The sequence below is a fragment of the Watersipora subatra genome, chromosome 1 (genome assembly GCF_963576615.1).
Source record: "Watersipora subatra chromosome 1, tzWatSuba1.1, whole genome shotgun sequence".
In the NCBI taxonomy this organism is placed as follows: Eukaryota; Metazoa; Bryozoa; class Gymnolaemata; order Cheilostomatida; family Watersiporidae; genus Watersipora; species Watersipora subatra.
In genome coordinates, this window is record NC_088708.1 from 32,637,531 (window position 1) to 32,662,631 (window position 25,101).

The 25,101-nt window shown below is 35.8% G+C and overlaps 2 protein-coding genes across 2 annotated transcripts in view; one reads left to right on the top strand and one right to left on the bottom strand.

Moving 5' to 3' along the window:
• The window catches only part of LOC137397628 (fasciclin-2-like), a 49,377-nt gene extending 27,128 nt beyond the window's left edge, over positions 1 to 22,249 (top strand). Inside the window, exons 11-18 of the mRNA XM_068083926.1 lie at positions 334 to 634; positions 6,054 to 6,182; positions 8,212 to 8,339; positions 10,855 to 11,020; positions 19,418 to 19,625; positions 20,152 to 20,308; positions 20,689 to 20,802; positions 21,862 to 22,249. Coding sequence (XP_067940027.1) covers positions 334 to 634; positions 6,054 to 6,182; positions 8,212 to 8,339; positions 10,855 to 11,020; positions 19,418 to 19,625; positions 20,152 to 20,308; positions 20,689 to 20,802; positions 21,862 to 21,957 — 1,299 coding nt within the window. The 3' untranslated portion in view covers positions 21,958 to 22,249. The remainder of the gene's footprint in view (positions 1 to 333; positions 635 to 6,053; positions 6,183 to 8,211; positions 8,340 to 10,854; positions 11,021 to 19,417; positions 19,626 to 20,151; positions 20,309 to 20,688; positions 20,803 to 21,861) is intronic.
• Positions 22,247 to 25,098, bottom strand: LOC137397636 (tribbles homolog 2-like). Its single transcript, XM_068083937.1, has 4 exons — positions 24,845 to 25,098; positions 24,013 to 24,398; positions 23,527 to 23,819; positions 22,247 to 22,927 (listed from the first exon to the last, which is right to left on the bottom strand). Exons 2-4 carry the CDS (start codon positions 24,337 to 24,339, stop codon positions 22,450 to 22,452), a joined length of 1,098 nt encoding a protein of 365 aa, XP_067940038.1. The 5' UTR covers positions 24,340 to 24,398; positions 24,845 to 25,098; the 3' UTR covers positions 22,247 to 22,449.
• Positions 25,099 to 25,101: the final 3 nt, after the last annotated feature.

Sequence of the window (25,101 nt, forward strand, 5' to 3'; positions counted from 1 at the left end):
TTGGCATCGACTAAACCATCTTATAAGCTAAAGAGCAGCATGCACACAGCTTTTATATTTTAACATGCAACTAAATGACAGCTTATCCTATGGGTGTTCAAACAGTTGATCTCAATGCATGCCACCCTCTTTGAGTGTGCCATGTGACAATGACAGTTACGTCCCTGTATGGGCAACTGCTAGGTAATGGTATACTTATCTAGTTATGTTTCCTGTTGACTGATGTTTCATACCACAGACCTGTATCTTGAGTTTCATGTTGACTGCTGCTTCATAGCACAGACCACAGATCTGCATCTTGAGTGGTTGTTGATCTATCAAGTCCTTCTGTAGATCAACTGGCTGGTGACGAAGGATGGAATACAGGGTGGCTATGCCCCAACTGGTAACTACTTTCCCATAGCAACAAATAATGTTGGTCCAGCAGATGCGGATAGCTGTATAATTAATGTAGTGGAAGCCGACTTACCTGAGCGGGTCAGTTCAGTCACAGCGGTAAAGCAAAGGCCAAGAGAGATAACTCTATCTGCAGAACCGCCGATGGAGGACAACTGCATACCCGTGATAGCGTTTGAGGTCATCTACAACCAACACGGGACAAACAACTTTGAGGAGAGCGAGCTATTCACCTTGGGTAGGTGTTTGAGATTTAGAATTTTACCTTTGTTTCTGTAGAAGTCTATTATCCAACCCTCTATATTAATCTTAGAATGGTATCCAACAGGTAGATATGCCCACTTTTAGTTCTTCTATTGATAGACACACCTGCGTATTAGCAAGTTGTAGGTAGCTGAGGTTCTTACCACAATTCCGGGCTGCAATAATCATTCCTAGGAACAGGGTTTTGCTATTGGTCAATCCTCTGTTGCGCGGCTTATTGGTTGGATTGTGTTGTTTAGCTGAACTGTTGATTTCGCTTTGAATTTTAGAGATGCAATAGTTATATCTTATTATTATTATTCAGCAATTGTATCTAGTATAAATTGCCTGACTTATTAGAGAAAGTGAGACAGATAGCTATCTTATAGAACACTCCCAAATGAGTTCTCTTGGAATAGCTTTATTTAGTCCAGTGGCTATTACTGTTCACTATCTTTAGGTTGCATTCAAACGGACAATGAGATCTTTCTTATTCAAAGCTATTTCATGTGGTTATAAATAAATGCTTCAGGATTTTAGTATTAAAACGCTCCATAGCTTGCTACACCGCTGAACAAAGCATCATCATCTATACTACTACTACTACTAAATGGCAGGTGTTGCCCGGGTAATAAAACTCTTTGCACTGAAAATTTATTTTTATTTAACATATAACAAGTTACCATTCTAACTTTCAAACTTCATATAATGAGAAAAGTGTTTTATGCAGTTTGAATAAATTAAGAGAAAAAATATAACAACTTAAAGTTTTCAAACTTTTTCAAACAATTGTAACTTTCAAACTTCATATTATGGGGAAAACATTTTGTGCAGATCAAATAAATTAAGAAATAACAAAAAACAACTATAGAACGGTTTAAATGTAACTATGAAATAATTAGCAAGTAATGGCTAAATTAAGGCTGTTTGACTACGATTATAATAAAAGATGAATTGGTAATGAGACAATTAATACGAACTGACAAAACAAAATAAAAATCTTGAATATGTTGAATTAATAATAACAATTCGTGCATAGAAGTGCGTGCGTGTGTGTGTGTGTATAAAAAAGGTTACTGTTCCAGCAGACGCTATCTATCAATAGTGGAACAAATGTAAAAATGAGATATCAGACTGTCTTTGTCTGACCGAACGGAGAGAGAATATAGAGGCTATTCCTACTTGAGATAATACAATTGTCCCCATTAAAAGCCTTGACCGCGATTTAGCAATTTAACCTTACAAACAAAAACAGAAAAAGAAGTTCACGAAAACATGAAAAAGCATTGCGTTTCATAGAGTTAATAGATTTTAGCTTAATACGTCATTTAGCGCATGCAATCGAGAAAAGGGTGTATACAGTATATGTATATAGTAAGAGCTACGAACAGGGTGTATACAGTATATGTATATAGTAAGAGCTACGAACAGGGTGTATACAGTATATGTATATAGTAAGAGCTACGAACAGGGTGTGTACAGTATATGTATATAGTAAGAGCTACGAACAGGGTGTATACAGTATATGTATATAGTAAGAGCTGTCGTAGACTCGTGGTTAAACAATTAAATTACTAACTTTCAGTCGCTTTCTTTGTGAGTTCAAATCTAGCAGAATGTGAGCATTTAATTCCAAAATTTTAAAAGCTATAGCTAGACATGCCAAACTACACACATACAGACATACAGACAAACTTTGAGCTTTATATATATATAAAGCTCAAAGTTTAGTTTAGTAGACAATAGCTCAAAGTTTGAGTTATTGTCTGATGATTGTACTCTGTACATGAAACTATTAGTAACAAAAACTCATTTTTAGTCATCTCTTACTTCTTTTATATTTTAGCTCTTACTTCTAGTAATAGAGCACTATACTAGAGAAGCGTGACATTACTCTATATATATATTTATATATATATATATAATAGATAAATAAATAGATAAATGTTGGCAAAACAGCGAATCGAAGATCGCATAACTTCTTATTTATTCAATGTAGAATGTGCTCACTAGTGTGACCAGATGGCAAATGACTTTTCCTTTTGTTGACTGATTCTATTAGGCTAAGTTGATTGCTTTTCATTTGTCTTCTAGCCTTCAGATTGGGAGGCTTTCTGCATACCTCCATTTTGTTCAGCTCCTGCACCAAGATTTGGCTGACCTGTTCATAACAGTACACTCTACTACAACCTGTTCATAACAGTACACTCTACTACAACCTGTTCATAACAGTACACTCTACTACAACCTGTTCATAACAGTACACTCTACTACAACCTGTTCATAACAGTACACTCTACTACAACCTGTTCATAACAGTACACTCTACTACAACCTGTTCATAACAGTACACTCTACTCCAACCTGTTCATAACAGTACACTCTACTACAACCTGTTCATAACAGTACACTCTACTACAACCTGTTCATAACAGTACACTCAACTACAACCTGTTCATAACAGTACACTCTACTATAATCTGTTCATAACAGTACACTCTACTACAACCTGTTCATAACAGCACACTCTACTACAACCTGTTCATAACAATACACTCTACTATAACCTGTTCATAACAGTACACTCGACTAAAACCTATTCTAAACAGTACACTCCATTACATGTTCTTGTCTTGACATGTTCTTGTCTTTGCTTGTTTCCTCTAACAAGCTCCCAAAATGCCCACATCGCACTATTTAATCTTGATTTCATCGTAATTGTCAATTAGTCTCCACTTGGTAGGCTCTAAGACCACCTACTTATGTTTCTGCAGAGATTCTCCTTTTGGTCAGATTGAGATACCAAGTGAGTTCTTGGGAACATTTTTCCGTGCAGTACTGTTTAGTACAACACAATGTAGAGCAACAGCAAGCAGTATTGAGTATTCTGCAAGCACTCTCCTGATATTTAACAGTTAAAATAGTTTGCTCAAGTCGATCTAGATCACATCGGCATTTTGTTGCAATACAGTAGACGCCTTGACAAAGTATATATTCTGTTCCGAGACCGTTTACGTTATAAGGATGTCACATTATACAAAGGTAAAATACACGTACATAACCTACCCGCTCAAAAGATCACCCTTGGCATCTTCTGTTTGATCATTTTTATATGGTCAAATGAGCACGGTATATAGTCTTGCAACACCACTGAATCTTATACCACAGTCATATACTTCAAGAGTAATTTCTACTCGATTTGTTTCGACAACTTTTACCTTTTTTCTTATCATTTACACATGATTTAGGGTCTTTGATTACGGTAATTTTACATTAAGCCAATGGGGCGGCATACCTTCAATGTCCTTTTAAATCAAATCTTTTATTTTTTCTCTCTGCAGCATGGTCTATGCTGCGAGAAAAGGAAAAAGTAATTATATATGTTTATAACAAAATATAAAGAATAAAAATATACGTATCTATCTATGTCTCAAAGTTTGTGTGTATGGCTATATGCGTGTCCAGCATTAGCTATTAAAATCATGGAATAAAGGATTTGTAAAGCAGAAGATTTGATCTTAGTGCATCCCATTCATCAGTCGACTGCCTTACTAACTGATCCACAGATCTTGATCAGTTCACTTGGCAATATATGTCGCTATATAGAAGCAAATAGGCTAGCGCCTTAGGTCATGACGTAAAGTCATAGCGTAGCTCCGTAGAAGCCGTAGCTGTTATTAGTAAGCTTTCTCAAATGTTCCATTAGCAATGTGCCAGACTAATGGCAGGTAACTCTCAATAGCTCTCAATGTTTATAAGCTGATTTTTAATACCCGGGCAACACCGGTAGCACAGCTAGTTTATATAATTATATAAATCTCAAAGTTTGTGTGTATGGCATTTGGTATGTCCGGCTATAGCTATTAAAATCTTGCATCCTGCTAGATATAACCTCATGAAGATTGCAACCACAGGTTTGTAATCCAATTGTCTAACCACGAGTCTATGAAGGCTTTTACGATTTGTAGCCGTTACTGCATGCTGTATACACCTTTTCCCAATTTCACACGCTAAATGACGTATTAGTTGAAACTCTATTAACTCTATGAAACACCAAGACTGCTTGTGTTTTTCGTAAACTTCTATTTCCGGTTTTTCGTGAGGTTCAATTTTTAAACTGGTTTCAGTCTAATACTTTTCACACAGACAATTGTATTATCTCGAGTAGGAATAGCTTCTACATTTTCTCTCCGTTCGGTCAGACAAAGCACCAGTCAAAAACAGTCCAATATTTCGTTTTGACATAAATTTACATTTGTACCAGTATCGAGAAGTACTAGTTCTAGCTTCTAGCTTTTACCAGTTCTACTAGGTATAGCTTCTGTTGGAATAGTAACCTTTTTTATACACACACACTTCTATACATAAATTGTTATTATTAATTCAACATATTCAGGATTTTTATTGTGTTTTTTTCAGTTGTTTTTCATTACCATTACCGAATCATCTTTTATTGTAATCGTAGCAAAACAGACTGTATTTAGCCATTACTTGCTAATTATTTCATAGTTACATTTAAACACTCTTATAGTTGTTTTAGTTTGTTTCTTAATGTAATTAACCTGCACAAACCTTGATATGAAGTTTGATTTTAGAGCTATTTGATAGAGTTTGAAAACCTTAAAGGTTGACTTGCAACAAAATTCACATTACAGTTATTTGATATGAAAAGATTTACATGTCTTACTCTGTTGTGTTGTAGGTGCAAAATATGTGGTAATGTGATTACAAGCTCCTAAAAGCTCAAAAATGTATGGTTAATCTTGAATGGTTAAACGACACGGCGAATCTTTTGATACCAAATAACTGTAATGTGAATTTTGTTGCAAGTCAGCCATACAATGCCGGGATTCAGTAGTATATATATATATATATATAAATATATATATATATATACTGTATATATATACTATATATATACAGTATATATATACTGTATATATATACTGTATATATATACAGTATATATATATACTGTATATATACTGTATATATATACAGTATATATATATATATATATATATATATACTGTATATATATATATACTGTATAAAGAAATTTTCCACAGGTCGTTTTCTCTACCAAGTGCGGTAAGAGGGAAAATGATACTTTTGAGGTTAATTGTGGGACTCTCATTATTCAAATCAAGTTATAGAATTTACACCAACTTAATGCTTTATGTGATACAGAATTTCTTACATAACACGATGTAAAAAATTTACATGAATTATCTACATGCCATAAAAGGAGATTTTCGTTATGCGAAGTCTTACTGTACCTTGATTTGGTTTTTTAAAAAGCATTTCGGTGCTTCTGTATGATTTGCATGATTCTGTGAATGTTCTGAGGAACTATAACTAGAGTTGCATTATCAGATAACTCCAACCCGCTAATGCACAGCCTACCTTTGTAGCTCAACGACATGAGATGAAAATAAAGAACTTGCAGGCAGCCGTTACCTACTCTCTACAGGTGTATGCTAGGAATGAGCGAGGGCGGGGCATAGCTCCTAACAGTCTTATTGTTACCACCAATCAATCAAGTCAGTAATTTGGTTTCATTTTTGTTCGATCAGTCATAGATATTTTATTGACACTGTTAGTAATAGATATTTTATTGATACTGTTAGTAATAGATATTTTATTGATACTGTTAGTAATAGATATTTTATCGATACTGTTAGTAATAGATATTTTATCGATACTGTTAGTAATAGATATTTTATTGATACTGTTAGTAATAGATATTTTATCGATACTGTTAGTAATAGATATTTTATTGATACTGTTAGTAATAGATATTTTATTGATACTGTTAGTAATAGATATTTTATCGATACGGTTTGGCATAGGTATTTTCTCTCGTTGTGTTTTTGAGAAGTGCATTTCTTTGGCTATGTTAATCTACATTTGGTTTCTGTATACATACAAACATGTATAGTTGAATCTTTACATACGAAGACTTTACTTCTGGACTTACTTTGGCCCGTTTGATTGTTTCGGCTCTTGGCCCATTTGCTTTCCATGGGTACAGCATATAACTCAGTAAATGACAGGCGTTTCGTTTTCGTTTGTGGTATGATTGGCGTTATCATATAATGCGTACAGAGTAGGACAACTTTCATTCCTATCAATTCACGTTTTGCGTTTTTTGTATGATGACAGTTTTTCATTTTATGCCGATGTAAATAAATTATTTTGTTTGTTTTTAAAAGCATTCATTCAGAGCAAAACCAAGGCAGTAATGCTATATCCTCTTCTTTGACCTCCGACCTCCCGTTGTCTTTTCTCAGCATTTGTTACAGGTTTTAACCATTAGGTGTATTTATCATCTATACAAATGTTATACGGTAGTTTTGTGGAGGCTTGGACCGAATTAGGGCATTTATATGGTAAACTTGATTTTTAGCTACAAAATGTTCTACTTACAAAACGGCTTCCAGAATGAAATATTGTCTCATGTAATGGAAGCCGAAGGGGAAACAGTGGACAGTGGGAAACATGCCATGTTTCCCACTGTCCTAGGTTTTACTGTATACTGTTTGTAAATTCTTTTGTTACGCTTTCTTAAATGGCTGTTTTACTAGGTGTTTGTCTCCCATCATCTTTGTTCAACATCTCTCAGTCCCTTTTCTACATGTCATGCTGTTTTTTTAACTAGTTGATGATTAAACTCGCACTCATGTATCAATTACACACATTTTCAGTTTGTGATTTTACTTACTGAGAAATATCATTGTATTGAGCTAAAACGAATGTAGCCATTTAAGGTTTGCAATAAAATCCATTTATCGAAAGTCTTTTATTAAAGTATAAACGCACTATTAAGGTTTTGAACATTTTGAAGGTGATATCATTCATGTAGGTGAGGGTCTTGCACACCTCAACTAGCTTTACGTTCATCAGAGAGGCCTGGGCTAACACTGGCTAATAGTTTAGCAGACCGATTGGCTAATCAATGGAAAGTGTGCTGTAACTACAAAACAATAGATATTAAAAATTTTATTGAATTGGACAAAAGGTGAATAGTTGTGTATGATATAACCAATTCTATCTACATTGTTTATGTATAAAAATATTTCTGTCCAATTTAACGACTGGGGGAGTTTAATAAAACACTCAAGTAGACAATGGTGAGGCACTACATTAGGTCTGGAATACCAAAAATATCTGAAGTTGAAACAAAGATAAACCTTATTAATTATATTGTTATACTAATTTTTAATTATTACTTTTTTAATTTTCACCATCCTTATTTTATTCAGCGTTTAATACTTGTACCGTTTTTCTTGATGCAAGGCGCGTGCACAGATAATAAGCCAAATTATGTTTGTATGTTGTTGCCCAAGGCATGCATATTTAAACGAGTGTTTTCTTTTCACGCCGAGAGCACTCGGTCCATTGCAAAATCTTGAGTAAAAGCTAGCGAGTGTCTTTTTTCATTTAGAATTAATAAAACTTTTATGATTCGCCCAATTGCTTATGAAATAATTTATCGCTTAAAGCACTTCTGAGTTCTCTTTTCGACTTTTCCTAAACACACTGATGGAGGAAATGTTATTTGCTATGCAGCGTCTCCCGAAGAAGTGTCCATCATATCAAATACCACAGCGTTTTCATGGCGAAGTCACCAAGTAGTGTGGAGGGAACCAGAGGATGGAGGTGAAATAATTAAGAATTATCGGATTAGCTGGCGAAAGGTTTGTAGTAGGGACCAAGCTAGCTGTATAGCGCTAGCCTATCAACATTCATTATACAGTTATATATAGCACTGTTAGTATAGTAGTACCTCTATTAACATTCATTATACAGCTATATATAGCACTGTTAGTATAGTAGTACCTCTATTAACATTCATTATACAGCTATATATAGCACTGTTAGTATAGTAGTACCTCTATTAACATTCATTATACAGCTATATATAGCACTGTTAGTATAGTAGTACCTCTATTAACATTCATTATACATCTATATATAGCACTGTTAGTATAGTAGTACCTCTATTAACATTCATTATACATCTATATATAGCACTGTTAGTGTAGTAGTACCTCTATTAACATTCATTATACAGCTATATATAGCGCTGTTAGTATAGTAGTACCTCTATTAACATTCATTATACATCTATATATAGCACTGTTAGTATAGTAGTACCTCTATTAACATTCATTATACATCTATATATAGCACTGTTAGTATAGTAGTACCTCTATTAACATTCATTATACAGCTATATATAGCACTGTTAGTATAGTAGTACCTCTATTAACATTCATTATACATCTATATATAGCGCTGTTAGTGTAGTAGTACCTCTATTAACATTCATTATACAGCTATATATAGCACTGTTAGTGTAGTAGTACCTCTATTAACATTCATTATACATCTATATATAGCACTGTTAGTGTAGTAGTACTTCTATTAACATTCATTATACAGCTATATATAGCGCTGTTAGTGTAGTAGTACCTCTAATAACATTCATTATACAGTTATATATAGCACTGTTAGTATAGTAGTACCTCTATTAACATTCATTATACATCTATATATAGCACTGTTAGTGTAGTAGTACCTCTATTAACATTCATTATACATCTATATATAGCACTGTTAGTGTAGTAGTACCTCTATTAACATTCATTATACGGCTATATATAGCACTATTAGTATACCCTAGGACACTTATGTATTCGCGTCATCTAACGTTCCCATTTTCGCGGTGTCATCCTCTCGCGAAAAATTCATGAGTGAAACGAACGAATATCTATCATACCGAACGAACTATCATAACGAATGAGCGAAAACACGAAGTTAAATAGCTTTGTTTATTGGTATCCACAATAAAATCATCATATTAAAAATGCAGGCAATTTTCGTCTGTGGCTGGGCTCGATGGGAAATTTCTGGTAAACTCATTATAGCTGATACACTGACTGAGCAGCATGGCAAAGCAAATTAAGATGATATCAGTTTAATCACCGAATTTGTAACTGATGAGGATGAAAGTCTGGTAGGTGAAGTCATAAAATTGAAGAATAATTATTGTAGTGATGAATTTTACTACCAACCAAAAACAATATCAACCCTCATCAGGTCCAACCACATTATCTCTTTCACTGCCAACCATGTACAAATTCGCTATCGGCCTAGTGCCAGCCATTTTACCGAAATTGCCGATATCGCTTCATGATATGTATACAGTATTTGTTCAAGTTCAATCTCTATCTAGAGCATTTTTGTTACATAATTTATTTTGCCAACATTTTAACCAATATTGCTATGCAAAAATTCAATGTATCTCTACTTGTGCGCGATGATAAAGCTATGTGAAGCTATGATCGATCCGAAGCTAAAACGATCCTCCACAATTTTCCTTACTCTTTCAAAATTATTACTTTCACCACTGTCAGAGACAGTGCTGCTACTTTAATTATTTGTATAATTACGAAAATCTAAATCTTAATTGGCCATAATGTCATCAACAACTAATTACCTGTTTTATGATTCGCGCGCGGTAGTTAATGAACTCACAAAAAAATGTTTGTTTTTAGATTAGAAATTCTCAAACAAAAGTTTAAAACTGCTTCATTGTTTTAGGCTGATTTTATAGAAAAATCTTCGGACAACACAGTCAATTTCATAAAACTCTTAAAGGCCGTGGGTTATGTGGTCAACGAATAATAAAATCAGGTTACCACGCAATTGATGAGAAGGTCCAAAAATGCGTTTATGGCAGTGGCCGCTAGAAAACGCATAAATGCGTTTATGGCAGCGAAAGGGTTATACAGTTTGGGTTGTGAAGTTGGTTGTTACCTATCTATTTTCTTCTTCGGATTCGAGTGTGAAAGTCACGGCGGGAGGGACCTATACGCCAATGGTAGTCCAAGAAACAAATGGCAGCAAGTGATCAAATTGAATTATCGATCTCACCCACACATTTCAACCTGCGGTTTACAAATACGAACTAGTACCAAATTGAATTTTTTTTATTAGCGAACTGGAACTGAGGAATGTAATCTGTTTTTTTCCATCGCATTTTATTTTCACATCACTATATTTTCGCACTCATCAGAGCCGCGAAATTAAGTTGCAGCGAAATTTTACTCTGTGTACTACTCACGAAACTAAATACTAGCGAAATAAAATTGTCCTAGGGTAGTACTACCTCTAGTAATTCTTAACTCTATCATTATCTATTTTCAGGTTGGCACAACGGAATGGGAATCTCGTTACAGTGTTACCGGCTCTTATTATTTTCCCATAACAGATTTAGAGCCAGACACATTATACGAGCTCATGGTTCAGGCCCAAAATGTAAAAGGTTTTTCGCCAGAGCCCTCTCCACTTCCTACATTCCGTACTCTTCCAGGTATGCATCACCTGAACATTGTTAACTTTTGCCCATTCTGAGCAAACACTCTCCCCAGTTTTTACCTCCTTAGCATCAATCATGTTGATAGCTCTCTTTTATATATGTCTGATCCTTTCATACTATACACAACACCGCGCTCTGCAACCACCACCTGTAGGAAGTTTATAACAAACAGTCATTTTACAACCCATAGAAATACTCACTACAAACCATAAAAGCGCCATTCCAGAATTTAAAATGCTACTTCGCCACTTTTCAGTTCCCAGCTATGATCATTCTCTATCATCTTATGAAAACTCTCTAAACACTGCTCTAATGGTATACCTTACATTTCCAGTCTGAATGCTACTATGATCTCACAACTCCTTTTTTTCTTTCACGCTTCATGATTTTCCTGTCAGATATAAAACTTAATATTTACTACTCATTGCAGTGTTCATTCAAGCCATCAATACTCAATGAAGATATGGCATTCTATGGTTCATGACACAGTTTTATGATAATCATTTCTCTGAAAGTGGGTTGTCTCGAGTCTTGTGAACAAGTTTAGTCATGGGATAGCTGTCTATGAGAAGAAAGTGTTCATTCCTAATAATTATTATATTGGCAATCAATATACCAGTCTATAAATAATATTTATACCATTTTATCAATAGCCGAGGTGTCAATAACCTATACACCGGTGTAACTATCATTTCAGTCATCAATATACCATTGTGTATATAACCGCTCTATCGATGTATCAACAATTGCAATACTAGTACGTATATCAGTATTTATAATGACAGCAAAGCTCATTGCTTATACCAGTTCAAAGGCTAATAAACCTCCAGTTCCTGATTGTATTGCATCTAAAGCCTGGTTCCCATATCGATTGCGAGGTTCCAGTGGTAACCTGCACAGCAAAGCGCTTGCGACATTGAGCTCGATGGCATCTGTTCACATATAAGCTGCATCACTAAACATAATCGCGTAATCAAATAAAATGTCGCCATGCCGTTTCTATAATGGTGACCTTCACCTGTACAGTGCATTTCGGGAAGGTTTTGCCTGCAGCCTTTTGCGAAAGTTGAAGAGCGTTAAACTATTGCGTTGCTGCTGGCAACTACCAGCGGTCCACGGAGGTACCCGGCGCGTAGGTTCTCATTTCACCGCTAATAGCTTGCGGTGCTGTCGCCGGCGCTTTGCGACGTATATGAGAACCACGCTTTAGAAGCAGTGATTATGCAATTGACACGTCATTCTTTAAGTAGTTTTCTGAAGACCACTGTTCAATGTCCTTCACAGTTTTATGTGTGGCAGCTCATGCTGGTGCCCCTAAGCTACATTGTCAAACAAAAACTGACCAAGTTTAGTATCAAACCTTTCAATCCTATTGTATAAAATTGTTCATATTATCTGCTATTTATAAAATGGTATGCCCTTGTGTACAGGTATCTAGAAACAAAAACTTTTTTGGATTGTACATGTTATATGTACAATCCAAATGTTACAATGTTACAATCCAAATACAATATGTTATATGCTCCCTTCACCATTCTTTTGAGTGAATTAGCAAATTATTATCGTCATACCTTGACATACGAGTGTCCCAAAATATGAGAAATTTGAGATGCGGTACAAAAAAAATTTTGAGCAAATTTTTACGTTGAGATACCAGACAAAATTCAGATATGAGCGTACGAGACGGTTCACCATGCGTCCGCCGAGTATGCCCGAGTAGGTGGCCGAGTATGGCTGAGTATGTCCAAGTAGGTGGCCGAGTATGCTCGAGTAGGTGGCCGAGTATGGCTGAGTAGGTGGCCGAGTAAGGCTGAGTAGGTGGCCGAGTATGCTCAAGTAGGTGGCCGAGTATGCGAAAGGCTGCTCACAAAAACAGCATCACTCGTTCTTTCTTGTCGGATCAATTTAAAGTTTTAAAAAGGTTGACTAAAGTGGAAGATACAGATGAGGCAAAATTTGAATTAAGTTTAGTGTATGATTTATAACTCATTTGTAAGTATTTGCAAAGTAAACTAAATTCATTTTAAGTGAAATTTAAGGTTTATATTATCTAGCGTCACAAAAGTGTAGCATACCGAAGTGTTGCCATCAAGTCTCTGTTACATTGCTCTTAGCTGCTATCGTCTGTCTTGAAGGTAAGAACTCCATACAGTTATGTACATAGTAATGTTACATCTTATTACAGATCATAACCACAAGATAAGTATTTGATTATTTTGTAGGCGTAGGTAGTGAATTAGAACAATTAAAAGCACGGTTTTTCATCGTAGTATCCTGTTTTTAGGTTATTTTTAAGGGTGGGAACGGGGATTAATTCGTAGTTAGTTATTTCATATAAGAAAAATTGATGTGAGGTCTGAGGAAATTGATATACACGCTTGGTCCCGGAATGCATTAAGCTCGTATGTCGATGTATGACTGTATAGTAAATTCTTTTCAAGGACGATTCTATTATCTCTTTTTTTTCTCAAACTTTTCTAACATTTAATGTACTAGTTTTACTAGAAATTCCACTGTCATACAGCCCACGACCAAAGTGATATTGGAAAAAAGAAAGGCTACTAATGGGTGAGAAATGCAATATTAGCAGTCAAATGGCACTGCAGTGCAATAGGATAACTGCAATGGTAGCTGTAATGTACTGGGTGTAGGTGTGATTATATACAACAAACAGCAATAATGAAAGGAAAAGATTATATGTTTATATCTCTCCCCCTGCAATAGGAGAAATGCAATATTGGCCAATATTAGAAGCAAAATGCACTGATATTATTAGAATAACCAATATAATTAATATAGTAATAATATAAAACCAATGCACTATTTTGTTCAAATTTCAAAACGTCATAGCTAACAATATCAAGAAGTATCAAAAAGAATATCCAAACTTAGTAATAGTAATATAGTAATAATAGAAAACCAATGCACAATTTTGTTTACATTTCAAAACATCATAGCTAACATTATCAAGAAGTATCAAGAAGAATATCCAAACTTATAATTAAATATCGTAATCTCATAAGAATCGTTAGAAAAAAATATCATCGTCATTTCCTTTACTCACACTGCGTTGGACGTCAGTTAGAATACCAAAGTACTCAAATGTGTCTAAAATGTCAGATACTTTGAAATCGGCAAAAATGAAACGATTTCAGTACTCCTACATTAATTACAGAAACCTTCGGCAATTCGACAATGCTATAGACTGGTAAAATGTGCACGTTTTTTTTCGTGAAATGCGCACGACTTAATCGTTCTATTCCCTGTCGTTCGGCGTTTCAATTTCGGGTCTTAACTTTGATAAAAGTGAGGCTTAGCAAGTTTTAATAACGATTTGCCTCCAAATAAATCTGTCTATTTGTGTATAATCCGATCAGATGGGTAAGTTTTAAGATAATGCCGACGGTTTAAAAAGACTTGGTAACATATTTAAATAGGTTTGTATGTGTTTTGTATCGTTATTATACTTTAATGACTACAAAACGATGGTTAAATTCGTTCATGAAATTTTGATACAAGGGTTTGTCTCATTGTTGATGAATAATTTTCAGGATTTGTGTGCACATGTGCATTTATCATAAATCTCCCAACTAATCGCTTCGCTTTTGTTTGGTCGTGGGATAACTAGATGAATCATTCCACACTATTATATAGTTACTGTAAAACCTCTATTTGAACGCCACCTTTATTTGAATGCCACCTCTAGTAGACCACCACTTTGACATTCATTATATTTAATTTTTATGAACCCATAATACAAAGTGATCAGTAATAAATGATCTACAAAATGGTGCTAACAATGGCTAGATTACATCAATAGCAATGAAATCATTCGTGGTTGTTGTCGTGGTTGCCTTGGTTTTACCGTTTTAGTGATTATTGCCTGAGAATATCGTCATAATCATCAGAACTACACTCTGAATCAAAGTCACTAAGGTATAAATCTGATCCTTTGTTTTTAGATTTGTCCCTAATGTGGTCTGAAAACTTTAAAGCGTTTAGACTTTAGATGAATAATAATAGCAGCCATTTACGTAATAGCAGCCATTGTTACCGCATATCGAAGTCTGTTTTGTAACTCCAAAGTTGTTTTCAGTTTTTCTCAAAATTTTGAAACCAGCACCACTGAAATAAGTAATGACTGTAATGTCAGTCTAATGTGTTTTACTCAAAGTGATTCCTTGCTTAACTCTGTCTGATACTTCAACGTATATAAAAAATGATTTATCAAACATGCTGACGCCGACGCATTAATGTTTATCTGCCCGATGAAAAGTGCAAATGTAGGTGACATTAGTGTCTCTTCACTCCTAAGAGGCTAAATTTATCTTCTCCAAATTCTGACAAGCTAATTAAAAAGCGCTATTCCCTCTATTAGAACGCCACCTCAAATGGAACGCCACTATAGAAGAGTTTAAAGGTGCAGTGCTATGGCACTCAAATAGAGGTTTTACGGTACGTACTATATCGTTTGTTGTAAGCTCAAAACTCACATCTTTTTATTATTAATGTGTAAGCAAACCTGTAAAAGTGATTTGCTAACAAAAACCGTAATTGCATTTCAAAAGCAAATTAATGTTTGCTAACTAAGTCTTCTGATATTGAATAGCTATTAAAACATTCAGTTAGTCTCTTTAATATGTTAGCTTGTTGCGAAGTATAAAATTATTTTTATAGGCATTAAGTAGGTTTGTCGGCCAAATTCGATAGCTGGTAGGGACCTGCTCACCAGAGATGTCGTGAGCTTGAAATCATCATCTAAAAGCTGCTCAAAAAATTAGAAAGTTTGGAAGTTTATGGAAGTGTTGAAAGCGGCCAGTCAGAGCAAAGATAAATGAAGACTAGAAGATTAAAGCATAACTGCCGCAAACAGCCTATGTTGTTTTTCCTAGGTAAATCAGACCTGGTAAATCAGATTTCCTAGGTAAAACAGATGCAGGGGGGGAATTAACTTTGATACGAACAGCAACCGCAAAAGAATTAATTGTTATTGATGTAACCAAGTCATTATTAGTGCTATTTTGTGGATACTTCTACTGATCACTCTCTATTATGGCTTTCTAAAAATCAAAGAATGCCAAAGAGTCGCGGTCAAATAGAAGTGGCGTTCAATTAAAGGGTGGCGCTTTATTTTTCAACCTTTCTCTTATAGTGACAGTCAAATAAAGGTAACGTTCAAATAAAGGTGACGTTCGATTAAAGGTGGCATTCAATTAGAGGTTTTATGGTAAATATAATTTTTATATGTAATAACAACATTCTTTCTGTAACCGTCGTTATTGTACAAACTTTTAAAAGCCGAAGTCATGTGAGGCCCTGTGAATGCGCAAGATATTTCTGGAGTTACATCAGAAAACTGCTAGCAATCAAGACCGCTTAGACTTCGTTTTTACATCCACATCTTTGTTGTGCTTTTGTAGTTTTGCTATCTTGTTGGGTATCTTGCAGTTGGCCAGCAAATATGTGTTACACTTGTACTGTTGCCTTGGTAAGGCTATAGATACAGTTCTCATACTAGAAGTGACTGTCCTTATTCAAAAAAAATTATTTCTTTGCAAAAAAGCAAATCTCGACAAGAGTGAGTTGACTAAACCAATGGCCTCAATATTATGCTAGTGTGTAATCGGAGCGTCAGTTACTTGTGTGAGTGCCATTAAGGGGGACTGAAGCTATCTACTTACCTATGGTCATTAGATAATCGCATTGGTGAAAGTTTTCACTATCTTACAAAACATTTATTAGCCAGTGTTGTATTACATCTACATCCAAAAGAAGCCTGTTTTTATTCTCACCGTTTTAAGAAACACTTAGGATGCGTTCAAGTTATTTACTCGTAGGAGGTAGCCTATGCTTATGTTCAAATTTATGGATAGGAGTATGACTCAACGTTTATTGTATATCCTCAATCTGTCAACAAGAGATGATTTTTACACTCCAGAAGTGCAGGTATGGCTAATCCAAAAGCGCATTAACTATGAGCATTTTCAGTAATAGGCCATTGGCCTATCACTATTATTCAAACCCTTAATATAAAGCATGATAGCTGTTCAATGTCAACTAAGTACATGTACTTGGTTTGGAACTGAATAATAATGTATATCAAAGGTATTCATGTTAGTAGTATCATAGTGAAATATGGTAAGAAATGAGTTTGTCTTTGTTAATAGAATTACCGAGGTGCTCTAGAGGAACGTCAATGGATTGAACGTTATATCTCCATCCAATCAGACCTTTTGAGCAGATCAGACAAAGAATATAATTTATTTTCGTTTTAGTTAATCCGCTTATCTACATTGTTGCAACTAGCTTCATGGTTTACGCCTCCGTTAGCTTGTATGAAGCATCCCATTGGTCGTCCTAGACTACACCTGGGAGATGCGTAGTGCTGGAGATTGCTTAATGCTAAATCATTCCTCTACTCTTAACTTACTGAAGAATTTGCTAGCAACATGCAAATCATTCTGCATACCTCAGCTCTTTGTTCCGACTCAGTTAATAAAGGGGAGTGTTCCAGTTACGCCCATCGATTGCTTCCCTTTGCATCAGCCCAGCACACGGTACGCTATGAATAGCCCAGCCTCTATGTGCTTTGATCAATAGCTGTTTGATCATTGTTTAAACAGTTGATGGTCTAAGCTGAGTATACACTTTAGAAGAGATTATATAACATCGATGTACGCATACGTTGCTGAGGCCATGACTAACGTGCAGATAACGTTTATAGGACATGCGTATGTGACCAGGGACAAGTTTGTCTCTTGTGACGAGGATATTGACCGAGACAATGCATCCGTCTCTGCGTTTGATAACAGTCGTTGAACTATTTCTGTGGCATAGCTACTAGAAAGGCGTCCTGTAATTACTGTTTGTGGAGTGCAATATAGAAAGTAGGTTTCTAAGAGACTTTCAGTTTTTAATAGCTCTAAAGTAAGTTATAAGTTGCCTTATCCTTATCATGAAATATACTCCAAACCTGATTTGCTTAGCTAACGCGCAACCTGAAATAAATTTTCAAAAGTTTATCTTGTGGAGTTTTAAAAACTTTTGAAAATACTGCAAATTCTCTTTTATATATGAGGAAAATAAATTACTATTCAAAGAAAGTGGTCTTGTCTATACTAAATAAGCTTCATAAACACTAGCCTAGCGAAATAAGACAAAAGCATAACATTAATTGGCCCTGTATAGCAGATTCATTAATGTTATCAAATATGTACGTTTTTATCAGAAAGCGAGTGTATGTCATCTTCAACGTCTTGTGCAATTTTTGCATAAGTGTGAGTATGAGCACTCTACCCATATAGACATGCAGAGCAACTCCCAGCAATGTCATTAATCCAAGTTGGGCGGTTGCTTCACCATAGAAACTAATAGGCTTGTCTTCAATCTTCTACTCACACTCTATTCATCTTCCTTTTGCCATTCCAATTGGCCATCTGTCAGTTACACAAAGAAAAATACCTGACCACGCCTGTACCTCGAGATTTATCCCTGACCACAGATTCTCGCTGTCTGACTCGGGTGTTTCTCCAGAGATGCATGGCACAAATTCAGAAGCTCAATTCAATTCGTCATTTAGCGTAAAGAAAGATGGATGGCCTTTTGATACATCTTTGTATGAATCTGCATACAGGTTCCACCTTGGATGATCATTTACCTGCGCAACTTTCCTCAGCATTAGTAGGGCCTGCATCATATAACCCTGTGTATATGTATATATATAGATATATATGATGCGTCAAATGATAACTTAGCTCGAGCAAACAGTTTATTTCAAAGTATTCTTTCTGTTTCTGTATATTAAATCATTGCTTTTTGTCGTGAAATACCAAAAGCGTGGGCAAGGTATTTATTTAGGCAGCCATTGTGGTCATATAAATGTATGGGAAGGGACCCAAATATTCTAGCTTTTGAGTATGTAATGAAGCTATCAACTTTAAACATGTTTATATATTGAAAGTTAATGCTGCCACAAAGTAGTGAAAGTACAGACTTGCTGTTGTTCTCACATACGCGCTGCTTTCATCAGAAACAACCTTCGCTATCTCACAACCTAGTAGATAAATCTTCTGAATTTGCAATTATTGTCATGAGTTTTGTATGGTTGTGCAATACCAGCAGCAACAATTTTATTCAGCGCTTTTTGTTCTTAAAGTAATAACTAATGCTATCTAAGATACTATGCTCATAGAGAAAACAGTGCAAGTATAAACAAAGAAGAAATATTATTTTCAAACGTCTATACTTGCTGTCGTAAGATTAGGAAATTAAACAAATATCGCAGCAATTGACTCATGCACGAATTGATTCTAAAAAATGGTTGTGATAGTGTAATAGTTCTAGACGTCGTCATGCTTATTGTAGGACTAACAACTCATTTCTCATCTGTAGATCCATCCGGAAGCAAACAAGAGGTGGTCTTGCAGCTGCATTTTATCATCATCATAGCTGTTCTAGGCTTGCTCGCAGTGCTCATTGCACTCGACATGATCTGTTTTTGCTCCATAAATCGTGGAATTCTCGCCATGATCTGCGGGGGCATTAGCTCCGATAAGGAACTAAAAAAACAAGAATTTGTGCCACTCAGCGGTGGATTTGAGTAAGTATCCAGTCCAGTCTACTACAAAACAAGCTTATTAGTTGTCTTTTGGTAATACTCTTTACTATTGCCACATTGATTGGTTGTTCATGGTCAAGCCAGATCGGTCCACCGCTCTCTAATTTACAAGATACCGAGTTTTCTCGACAACCATGCGCCATTTTTCATTCATAATCCTGACTAAAAGATCATATTTCCAGTAATCAAAAGAAATGGTAAAAATCATGATGCTATGTTATTTCGACAGTATGCAATCTACAGTATGCAGTCTGCATTGTCTCACCTTTAAAGTAGGAGTAGTCCCCGAGTCATCCACATGACCCACTGAAATTTAGCCACCAGGCAAGATTTTCCTAACTAGTAGCACTACCAGAGATCTACTAACTGACCCTGAGTGTTCCTTGCAATAACAGTAGTAGTACGTCTGTCAGTTCACCTCACATTTGCCAACTTATTCAGCAGGTTTTAACATTCTCATCAAATTGCAGTATCATCTGTTTCAGCTGGGGTGTTGTTTTGTTTGTAGCTATAGCAATAGCCAAGCATCTCTCCAACTGAGCAGCGTCAAAGAGCAGAAAGTTGGCGAAACCCTGTCAGATACACCAGTACCACATGAGTATGTAAACACTGCAAGGTTGCAATCTAGCAGGCCAGCAACATCGGAGAGGCCAATAGCACCACAGGTAAATTGTTATTCACACTGTTGAACTTTTTTCATTAATGAATGGATCTTCGTGGCTGGATGCCCTGTGTGTGAGGTAGGAAGATGTGGTATAAATAAAACTATGTAGAAACTTTGGTTAAGTAGAGCTGCCAATAAAAGCAGCTGAGGGCACTTGACAAACCCTGAGCTGAATAGACTTTGTGCTGTAAAACTTTCATTAGTCGGTTCCTAACTTGTTGACACTCTAAAATGGTGCAAGTACTAGCTACAAGCTGTATTGACTTCAGTTGTATAGCTAGTTATATGAAGCCTCCCTTGAGCTCAGTAGGCGTAGTTTTAATGATTCGGTGGTATTTTCTGTATGATCATATCCTGAGGGCTGTCTTTACTTGTTTGTAGAGGACTAACACCAATGCTCGACCAGTCGCCCCACCAAGAGTGCCAAGTCGCTATGGCAGCGAGCAACCGTACCATCAGTACCAGCCTACCACCACTCCTCACCCTCCCATACAGGTAGGTTTATTTACTATTCACGTTTCACTTTATTGTTCATTCACTTTTGCTACATGCTCTGTTAACCCTTTTTTATAACAACAGAATGGACACGTGATAGATCATCACGATCATCATTGCACTCGGTAAGTAGTAATAGGGAAAAAATTGGTCTACCAAATAGTAACTCTTGGCAAGCAGTCTGACAGTGTTATCACGTTTATTAAGGTGATACAGTTCTTAGAATATTCGGTTATCTTATGTATACTGTGTTTGTATCTAATGTATAACATGTTTATTCCATATATATATAGCGTGTTTGTACCTTATGTATTGCACGTTTGTCAATTGTATAGTGTGTTTATACCTAATGTATGGAATGTTTATACCATATATGTAGTGTTTGTACCAATTTATGGCATATGTATGTACATATTTATTATGTTTGTACATTATGCATCTTTTACAACTTGTGTTTTATAGATGGAATGTTTGCATCTTATGAACTTATGGTAGTGTGTTTGCACCTTATAAATAGAAAATTTTGTACCATATGTATAGGATGTCTTTACCCTGTACCCTAGCTGACTACACGAATCGTTCGCTTTGTCAGTCTTAGCTGGCCTTCCGTTTCAATCAAACGTGTCCAGGAAAACTCTAGTACACTTGTTTATGGTTTGTATTTTTTCAGTAATGTTGTTGTTATTCTCCTTCAGCGCTCCTCTAAACAAGTGAAACACTTCCCTACGCTCCCAACAGGTCATTGATGTTTTTGTATGCCATGGCTCTGTGAATCATGCCTGCCAACAAAAGATTCATTCTAGGATGTCAAGTGATTGTTGATCAAATAAGACTTCGTGCGTGCGCATAGCTCTACTAGTTTCCTCACAAACTTGTTTTCAATAAAATGCGCTAACGTGGCAAGTTGGCTTGCTGTATAGGTAACTAACCATGCCCAACTTGTTTATTACCTACTGCTGATGCAATTTACTATACATACATGTACTCTTATCACTCACTAGTCATATGGGCCATTGCGGCTGTTGACAAGTTTGTAATGATAATGTATGCAAATTTTAGAGCTATAAAGGAAACCAAGAGAATGATATTGACTACCACGAGAGGCTGCGATACACACCTGCACCGCGTCCGGCTGGTAGATCAACTATGATGTAGGCCTGCCACAGCTTATCACCTATTCAACTAGGCTATAGAACCCTCTCCCAAGGAAATGTACCATTCCTTGAGTACCATTTTTATGAAAAACAATTGTTTACATCTTTTTAAAAGCACTTGCATTTCAAGTGTATATTTTTGCCATTCCACAATAACATTCCAGTACTCTTTTTAGTGTTGTTTTAAACAAGTTATAGGTATGCGTTTTTCTTGATCATATACAATATTTGTATTATTTCAGAACTAAATTCAACTTTTTATTGCATCAATAAATCTTGTAATCAACAAATTATTTCTTGGTTGTAAAATTTTATTCAAACTGCAATACTCCAAAGTGAAACTCTCCAAACATGGAAACTTCAATAATATATGATACGAGAAATGCGAAAGAAAAGTTTTTTAAATTTCCAAAAAAAATATGTATTTCTTTAATTAGCAATGGGTGGAATAATGAAAAGCCTGCACTGGTTTTACAAGCTTTACTTTGTAGTGTTAACTGTGTGGCAATTGAAGGTTGTAACTGTCAGGAACTACATGATCATTAGTACATTCCTTACTATTAGGAACACGAGTATTGAAGGGTGGAGAGTGTTGAGCAACTCTGAGCCAGGGGTGTCGGAGCACCTCTCTGGCTGTGAGCCGATCAGCTGCATCCCTCCTTAATAGATTCTGGATCAAGCATTTAGCTTTACTGGACGCAATATTTGGAATACTAAAATTGCCAAGTTTTATCTTTTCAAACAATTTGCTTGGTTCAGATTCTTGAAACGGATACCGTCCAATCAGCATGGTATAAAGCATAACGCCAGAACTCCACTGGTCCGAAGCTTTTCCGGAGTAACCAGATTGAGCACACTCCAATATTTCAGGGCTGACATATGCGGGACAGCCTTGCTTGTCTTTGAGGATATCATCATCATCATCATTTAATAGATGGCTATCCTCTAGACCCTCCAGTTGTATCCTCGTTCTAAAATATCATGTGATTCATGAAATTCCGTGTAAGTACAAATGGCCTTAGTGTTCCAGGATATTCTAGCTGATACACAGCTATCAAATTCCTGATAAGCGACCTGTACAAATGATGATGCAATACAAGATGATTGGCAAGAGCTTATTTAATCGCCAATCGCAGTACTATATGATGAATTGCACTATGAAATGGTATTCACTCTCAAATGAATGTATCGACGTCACGATAGCTCTGTGGTCATGCCAAGCCAATGAACAGTTACTAAAAGATACATGGCATATTTAATAATTACCTAGGCTCAGAAAGAAAAGCCCACTAACAACAATTTTCCAGTGAAATGTTTAAAAAGCCTGATAAATTTAGGTTATTTACTGGATCAGGAACTGTTAAGCCAACTTCATGAAAAGCCTTTTGGTGTGCAATAAAAAAGACCTAATTTATCCGCCAATAACGGTTTATAAACAATGTGAAAGCGTGTTTCACCACCGGGAGGGTACCAAGAAGTTCATGTTTATAATGAAAAAAATCACCGAAGTGGAGATTTTCAACTACTTATACAAGTCATGCCCTTGAATAATGATTAATGTTACGCCTACCTTTCTTTGTCTGTAAAAACGAACTTGCGAAGTTTAAGGTCCCTTATGACAACGCCACAGTCATGACACTCAGCTACTGCTTGAGCGATCTGTTGAAATAAGCGTACTGCTTCATCTGCTTTTAACCGCTTCTTGCTTCGAACATATGAATGCAGATCTCCATAATGTTTGTTAAAGAACACGTAGACAAATCTGTCTCCTTGAATAATTTCGGTGATTTCCACTACTGAACTGTTTTCATAAAGTCTGCAGTATGCAGCAATTTTAGATCGATAGTTTTCCTGGGTGAAGACCTGCAACATCAAACTCATCAATATAACTATTACACTCAATCTCTAATTTCCTGTACTACAAGTGGCTGCATAGCAACTTCTCATTCATCTGTTCTAGACTAAATCATCATTCCAGCAAAACATTAGTGTCAAGCCAACATTAAAAACACAAGTTCAGAATCCAATCTCGGTAATACAGATGTAATTTCCTCACCTTGCAAACCTTTTCTTCATTGGTATGGATATCTACAGCTTTGTATACAAGGTTGTCAATGAGTGCCACAAGCAAATACTTTCCAATCTGTAAAACTTTATCATTTTTGCTGTCGATAATAGGTGGAGTATTTGGTTGCAGATCGGGAGATAATCCTGCAGGGATGGGAGGTGTAACAGCTAATGGCTCGGGTGTGTCCGTATCTAATGAAGGAGACTGGGTTTCGTCGTAAGTAATATCATTTTCATCCTTACTGTTTCGGGGAGGAATTATAATGCGAGGAGGTCGATTACCAAGAGATTGCCTTCTAACAACAAGGCTTGCCATAACGTAGAAAAATTGAGATCAGCAACAGAAGCCCATATCCATGTTGAGTTGAAGTAAATCTACAATACGACAGCAGGATGTGATAGAATAATCATTGCTCGGTAAAGAATATTCTAAACAAACATTTAAATCGTAAACCACATATTTTAACACAAGATGCCCGATACGTCTAGTTGTACGCTTGAATGTAGGCGTGATATCAAACTAACCGGATTGGTTAGCAGGTATTTTCTAGAAACTTCTTTATTTAGTGTAATTGAGCCTACTATGCATCACCAAACTAATGCAGCCTGCAAAGCATAAGTAAAAATAGTCTAGACTCAGATTAAACTAACAAACTCACCAAGCATGGCTAAAACTACATGCCACATCATATTAATTTAACTGATGAAAATAATAATATTAGCAAGTTCAACATAGCAAATTAAGATTACATGACTATTCATATTAAAGTAATATAGTTAGCCAAACAACAGAGGAGTTTAAATAGACAAATATCACATACCTTTAAGCGTGTACTAGTTGAAACTATAGCTTTAGGAAGTACGTTGCGTTGGAATAATTACTAGTTAGAAACAAATTCGACAAGTTCAAAAAAGCTACTCGTTTTTGACTGTGGTGACTAGGTAAGGCGTGTTTCAACAACCCTGTTCGCAAATAAGCATTTTTATCAACTAGAATGATTAACTACACGAAACAAATAACGATTTGACTAAACAGCTCTTTAAGTTCAGCTCTTCGTAACTAATAATAATTGCACAA